This window comes from Trypanosoma cruzi, genomic scaffold, assembly GCF_000209065.1.
Source record: "Trypanosoma cruzi strain CL Brener 1047053516599 genomic scaffold, whole genome shotgun sequence".
Classification (NCBI taxonomy): domain Eukaryota; phylum Euglenozoa; class Kinetoplastea; order Trypanosomatida; family Trypanosomatidae; genus Trypanosoma; species Trypanosoma cruzi.
This window is the reverse complement of record NW_001849303.1, coordinates 34,170-40,626: the sequence shown is the minus strand read 5'-3', so window position 1 is coordinate 40,626 and position 6,457 is coordinate 34,170. Positions and strand designations below refer to the sequence as shown.

At 44.2% G+C, this 6,457-nt stretch overlaps 4 protein-coding genes across 4 annotated transcripts, besides 28 other annotated features; all 4 read left to right on the top strand.

Moving 5' to 3' along the window:
- Tc00.1047053411427.10 (hypothetical protein, conserved) lies at positions 1-684 on the top strand (the record flags this gene model as incomplete). The annotated part of the gene is made up of 1 exon (XM_799577.1): positions 1-684. A coding segment is annotated over one exon (684 nt), but the record flags the coding sequence as incomplete, so codon positions are not given.
- Positions 1-6,457: a sequence feature (heterozygous, Esmeraldo-like haplotype).
- Positions 444-515: a microsatellite.
- Positions 747-772: a microsatellite.
- Positions 793-813: a sequence feature (AT_rich).
- Positions 909-945: a sequence feature (A-rich).
- Positions 965-995: a microsatellite.
- Positions 1,031-1,060: a microsatellite.
- Positions 1,188-1,213: a sequence feature (AT_rich).
- Positions 1,216-1,264: a sequence feature (G-rich).
- Positions 1,331-1,369: a microsatellite.
- Positions 1,422-1,463: a microsatellite.
- Positions 1,588-1,611: a sequence feature (AT_rich).
- Positions 1,647-1,743: a sequence feature (A-rich).
- Positions 1,770-1,798: a sequence feature (AT_rich).
- Positions 1,830-1,856: a microsatellite.
- Positions 2,008-2,059: a microsatellite.
- Positions 2,086-2,111: a sequence feature (AT_rich).
- Positions 2,121-2,173: a sequence feature (T-rich).
- Positions 2,268-2,325: a microsatellite.
- Positions 2,339-2,368: a microsatellite.
- Positions 2,385-2,427: a microsatellite.
- Positions 2,600-2,626: a microsatellite.
- Positions 2,775-3,965, top strand: Tc00.1047053411427.30 (hypothetical protein, conserved; the record flags this gene model as incomplete). The annotated part of the gene is made up of 1 exon (XM_799578.1): positions 2,775-3,965. The coding sequence occupies one exon, from the start codon at positions 2,775-2,777 to the stop codon at positions 3,963-3,965; it is 1,191 nt and encodes a 396-aa protein (XP_804671.1).
- Positions 3,511-3,534: a microsatellite.
- Positions 4,078-4,114: a microsatellite.
- Positions 4,160-4,194: a microsatellite.
- Positions 4,245-4,298: a microsatellite.
- Tc00.1047053411427.40 (hypothetical protein, conserved) lies at positions 4,331-5,167 on the top strand (the record flags this gene model as incomplete). Its single annotated transcript, XM_799579.1, has 1 exon — positions 4,331-5,167. One exon carries the CDS (start codon positions 4,331-4,333, stop codon positions 5,165-5,167), a length of 837 nt encoding a protein of 278 aa, XP_804672.1.
- Positions 5,262-5,310: a sequence feature (T-rich).
- Tc00.1047053411427.49 (hypothetical protein, conserved) lies at positions 5,762-6,457 on the top strand (the record flags this gene model as incomplete). Its single annotated transcript, XM_799580.1, has 1 exon — positions 5,762-6,457. A coding segment is annotated over one exon (696 nt), but the record flags the coding sequence as incomplete, so codon positions are not given.
- Positions 5,909-5,930: a sequence feature (AT_rich).

Sequence of the window (6,457 nt, the reverse complement as noted above, 5' to 3'; positions counted from 1 at the left end):
GAAAGTGTACCGCAACTAATTCCATCGGAGATGATTCTTCGCACCGCGGGTGCGTCGAATGTATACAGTGTATTTGCTTACCCTGGAACCGGTAAGGCAAGGGATATGCTTACTACTGAGACTGCTGACACATCTGGTAGCGAGAGTGGAAACTTGACTAACGTCAGGGCGCGTCATTGTGCTCATTTTCAGTTTAATAAAATGTGTAATTTGGGAGAATCATGCAATTTTATTCATTCTTTGGTTCCATATGTGCAGCGACTTTCTATGTCTTCACAAGGTCCACTTTATAATTCAATAGTGACACAACGTCCTCTTTTGATGCCTTCTACCTCTATGGCGCATTTCAGTCGATTTCCTAATGGAAATAACAACAATGGAGTTGTCTCCTCATATTCAATGGAGTTTATGCAGCCCTCAATGCTCCATGTATCACCTCAGACACAACAACAACAACAACAACAAAAACAACAACAAAAGCAACAACAAAAACAACTGCACCAGCAACCGCAACATGCCATGCCACCACCACCACCGACCGTGTCACACTTAATACCATCTCCCCAACCAAGTGAGCATCTCATGTACCAAAGTAACATGTCTATGATGTCGTTGCCAATGTACATGTCATCTCCCATTTCATCGACATGGGACGGTGTTCGGTACGGTGCAAACTACCAATGAAAATGAGGCCTTCCAATGGAATTGCGAAGCCACTGTTATGACGCGGTAAATAAATTAATAAAATATATATATATATATATATATATATGCTTCTTCCACTGTGTTTTCTTATTTTTATATATATATATTGAGAGTTTCGGATTTAGGCCGTGTTTGATTTACAAATACGGCACACGTATTAAATGCGTGTCTTTATGCTTATTTAAAATACATGGCTTGAAAGTAAAAAAAAAAAAGGAGAAAAAAGGAGAAAAAAAAAAAGGTAACGACAACAAAAGGGTATATATATATATATATATATTTATATATATGAAAAGATACCATGAAGAAAAGAAACGGAAAAAGATTTTTTTTTTTTTTTTTTTTTTTTTGTTTTACATGCTTTATACCTTATCCAAAGGCTACCGATGCAGGAAACATTACATTACATCCATGTATGCATATATAAATATGTAGCCAAATAAAATTGAAAGAAAAAAGAAAAAAATGCGTGAATGAAAGGGATATATTTATTATTTATTATTTATATGTAGAAGGAAAGCGAAGGACAGGGACAGGGGGAGAGGAAGGGGGGAGGGGATGAATGAATGAAGATATTCAGCACAAGTGCGTGCACCAAAATTAATTTCCATGTTTTTTTGACAGCTTTTTTTTTTTTTTTTCGTTTTTTTTTTTTCGTTTCTTTATGGCGATGTTGGTTTTAATCATTATTGAATGATTATTATTGAATGATTATGTTTTTTTTTTTTTTTTTTCTTTTTTTCTTTTCTTTTTTGTTTAACCTGCTTTTGGCCCAGAGAATGCCTACATATTTATATTTACATGTACGCATATCCAGAGGGATGCTTACTTTACCCGGTTTTGCTGCTGCTGCTGCTGCAACCATTGCGATCATTGCGAGTCTTAAATAAATATATATATTTAAATGTCTTTGACACTTTATGAAAGAGGGAGGGGAATATAAAAAAAAAAAAAAACCGAAATGAAAGAACGAAGAGGACAAAAAAACAAAAAAAACAAAAACAAAACAAAAAAAAGAAAAGAACAAAAGAAGAAGAAGGCACCGTTTTATTTACGCACCATCGTTATTATTATTATTATTATATGTAATTAAGTACATCAATCTGCATGGAAGAGAAAAAAACATATATAAATAAATAAATAAATAAATATTTTACTTTACTTATCTCTTTTTCTCTCTTTTATTTTCCTTGTGTACTTACGGATGCATGTATGTATTTGTTTGTTTATTTGTGCTCATATCTTTATTTGCCCTTTGGGTACCGTGCCAGCCGTGTTTTTCTGCTTTTGATCATTGTTTGCTTTTTTTTTTTTTTTTTTCCTTTCATTGTTTTTTTTTCTTTTTTTCTTTTTTATTGTTATATTTATCTTTACATCTTCATTATTATTATAATTATAATTATTAAGGAAGGAAATTCTTTTTTTTTTTTTTTTATTGCTTTTTTTCTGCTTTGCTGTTTCTTTATTTGCCATGCGTATTTTCCTTCTCTGCCTGCTCGCTGTGCGGCTGTTGTGCATGCGTGTGTGCCTTATTGGAGGAGGGATGATGAGTAGGAGGGGTGGAAAAGAAAAGAAAAGAAAAAAAAAAGGAAAGGAGGGAAAAAGAAATGAAAAGAAAAGTAGTTGCGAACAGTAAATAAATAAATAAATAAATAAATATATATTGAGGTCTGATTGCATGTGTGCTTCTGTGTGTGTGTGTGTGTCTGTCTGTGTGTGTGTATCCTTTTTTTTTTTTTTACCCCCTTTTTCTCTCCCTCTTTTTGCAAAAACATATTTGTGTGTATGTGTGTGTGTATCTTTATTTGTTTGTGTCCGGTATTATTTTCTGTTGTTGTTGTTGGACTGGGGGGAGGGGGGTTTCTCTTCTTTCTGAATGTCTCTCCTCCTGCACGTGTATGTGTGTGTGTGTGTGTGTATGGCGCTGCGCTCCTCCGCCTTCTTTTTACACTTCTCTGTTTTTGTTGGTTTTGTTATTTCCTCCTTTCCTCTCCCCCCCCCCCTCCGCACATTACACAACACAACACGACGTGGGAAGGATTGGTCGATTAGAAGGGAGCAACACGGAGATGGGAAAGGGCGGGATGAGGGTTCTGGAGGATGAAAAGGTGCTCCTGGCGGAACTGGGCAAATTATTTCACATGGCGCGGGCAAACGCGCGAGAGCAGCGAAACACGCACCGCGCGGAGGGGAGGAGACGAAAGGCCACCGTTACCACCACGACCCCAACAACAACGAGAAGGACAAAGACGACGGGTGCGAAGAAAGACCTCAAGGAGGGACGGCCGCCCAGGACGGGCTCCAAAAGGTCTCGGAAGACCAGCACCCGTGGCGGGTCCGTGTGGGTGGTGCTGAAGGGCGGATTCGCACATGTGCCGACGTCAGAAAAGACGAATACGATTGCGCATAACACGGTGTTTCGTGGACGTCTTTCAGAACGTCGTCGTGTGCAGGCACTGGAGGAGGCAGAGCGGTACATACAAACGGCGTGGCAGCAGGCGCAGGAGGCGGGCCTTTTGCTTGACGATGGCAGTGGACCCAACGGGGACGAGGGCCTTCAGTACCTTTGCGAACAGTACGAAGTTGCGGCTGGAATGCTTCGCCGTGAGCCGGTTGGGGCTTTTTTGAAACAAATTGTGGATCAAACCATTCCTAGTGGCGCCCCAATGTCTTTGACTGCCCCAGCACCAACGTTCTCCTCCGTGGATAACGCGGCGACATCAACACAACTCTCACGGGATGAGTGGGCGGAAGTGATTGCACGAGAAAATGTTATTTTGAAGCGCTTTGCCCCGCGGGCAAGCAAAGAAGAAGAAGAAAAAGAAGAAGCGGAGGGTCATGGTGAGTCGGTGCTTCATGAGGCGGACCAGGTGCCGTCGCTTTACTACTTCCCCATTGCTGAACCCCTCGCATCACTTGAGGCGGCATCCGCAGTGACGGGGATGGGTTTTCGCGAAACCAGTGGCGATGCACGCGGTGGGGAGCAGGCAAGGGATGTGCTACCCACCAAGTGCATTGTTCGCATTCGAGGAAGTGGTAGACAGAAGCATACGGCTATTCTCACCTCCACAAAGTCTGTGAATTACTTTAAATCCAACTTTATGCAGGTCATTCGAAGGGAGCTTAGCGGCTCTAAACTTCCCCGCGGGGAAGACGCTGTGGAGGGCAAGCAACAACACCAGCCGGTGAGCAACAGCGCGGGTGCAGAGCATGCCGCCGCTGGCTCGTCGAAGAGGAATTCTAAAAGGCGACATAAATAAGAAGCATTTTTTTAAAATTATTTTACTTACTTACCTACTTTTTTCCTCTCCTCCTTTTCTCTCACCTTTTTTTTGTTTTTGTACCACCCACACTCACACCTTTTTCCGTCTCTTTTTTTTTTTTTTTTTTTTTTCTCTTTTTTTCTCTTACCCACGAACACACTCCCATGAACATGTGAATTACATGAAAGTCCTTCTTTTTTTTCTTTTCTCTTTTTTTTTTTTTTTTGCTTTTCGATGGGACGGCGGTAACGGTATTGTTTTGAGGAGGAGAAGTGAATATACATACATCTGCATGCATATCTACATATAAATATATATACATTTATCTATTGGGAGGGGGGAACAGGTTTTGTAAGGTGTCGATGATTTTTCCTCGGGGAATGCTCCTGTTCTTGAGGCTGCGTTTGCGTGAGGCGAAGCTGCCATCGAAATTATCGAGTGGGACAAGCCGTCGCGGTGTCTACTCGGGTCGTCACTCAAAGTCTCTTCTCTGGCTTTCGCGTGACAGGGAGAATGTTGCACATCACGTTTTTCCTTCACAGGAAACGGCATGCACCGTATCGCATTCCCTGTCAAAGGAGCCCGCAGTTAACGGACCGTCTTCAGCCTCCTTCTCTCCTTCTCCGCCACTTCTACTCGATCCTCCATTTACACCGGTTCCAGGTGAGTCGGAGGCTTTGAAACAGCGGGCGAATAGCGCTGAACCCCTGTTTCTGCTGTACGTCTGTGGTAATTGCAAATCGCCTCTGTTCTGTAGTTCAGAGTATGCGGCGTCTAGTTCTTTGGGTCGGCACAGTGGCGGGTGGCCGTCGTTTACAGCCCCAGTGCATACTAGTGTGCTTCAGCTACGAAGCCTTCTTCAGAAGTGTGTACTGCAGGATGGCGGCCGGGCTTCGCCAGCTGTGACTCTTGCGTCCTCTGGGTTGCGTGTCGAGGGGGACATGCTGCGGCAGACGCGTAGTGGACGTTGTGTGAGGCTGCAGCATCGTACATGGCGTGAGGAGTGCCTAAGAGATGAGAATAAGCGAAGCGACCCGACTGTCCTGGAGGGCTGTTGTACCGTCTGTGGGAAGGCCATTTGTCGGGTTGTAACGGAGAGACGCAAGGGGGTGAAGTACGTCGTTAACCCAACTGCTGTCTGGGCGGAGCGGACGGAAAGCAGCAACCCCGACGCCGAACCCGCACCACATCCATCATGACCCCACCGTTGTTTCCAATTGAGTTTCATGGACAATGCACGTATCATGTCATTGCTACATATATCCCCCTTGTTTTTATTGTTTGAATTCCCTCTTTTTCTTCTCTCTCTCTCTCTTTTTTTTTTTTTTTTTTTGTTGTTTTTGTTGCTCAGGGGTCCGATGTGATGGATGAGCAGTCGGACGACGCTTTGGAGAAGCAGCGGGTGGAAGGATCCCACGCAAGTGAAGCCACGGCATTGGCGAAGAACGAAGAGGCGCACGGTGCATGGACACCTCCGCAAGACACGAGTCTCGTCCCCGAACAGCTGCTTGTGGCTCTTCGCGATGGGGTTTTTGGCAGTATCTTTGAGCTGCTTCGTGGCATGCAAACCCAGCAGAATGCGACACTCCAAGCCATCGAGGAGGTGAAGGCGGAACTCAACGAGACGCAGGAGCAGATGCGGCAGGTGGGGGAAATCTTTGAGAAGTTGCAAGCATACACGCAGAAACTTCACGTTATGCGAGATAACATGAAGGTTTTGGATGAAAACATGGCAAAAACGAAACGCATGGCGCGAGGGATTCAGGAACGCCTAGAAAAGACAGCGGAGTGGAATGGCGAGTGAAATGACTTGCGTCAAGAGTATCTGCGAGAGTATATATATATTAAGTGAGAGAAGGAAGAAGGCAGAAAAAAAAAAAAAAAGAATTCTTTCCATAGTTTGTCTGCACATGATATTTAGTTGTGCTCTTTTATCTTCGTTTTTTTTTTTTTTTTTAAATTCTTGTGGCAGGTCGGAAGTACCGAGAGGGTTTTTTTTTTCAGTGTGTGTTTCTCTGTGTGGGTGCAACGGCGAGGGAAATTTATTTTTCATGTGCTTGAGACGAGTAGGCGTGCGCCCTCCATTGTTCCTGACGTTGTCGGTTCTGCACAGTGCCGTATTCACCGTCACACCCATCGCTGTAGCGCATGCAAGGCGGGGTGGGGGCAGCGCATCCCATGCGGTTACACGGAGCGTACATCTTCCACGGAGTCAAAGTTACGCAGCATTTAGACGTCTTCTTTCTAACATGCAGGAGAACACATCCCATGGCAAAGCCTGCGGTGGGGCAGAGGCGGCCATACCGTTTGATGAGCCATTGGCTGCTAACGCCGCATTATTGGAACAACTTGGTGTAATGGACCTTGCAGAGCGGCGTACAAATCCATTTGCCACTTTTACCACCCCTACAGACACAAACTCAATACACACGTCATTGGCTACCGCCATCACCGAGGCCTGCAGGGTCGGTGCCGCCTGTCACCTTTCG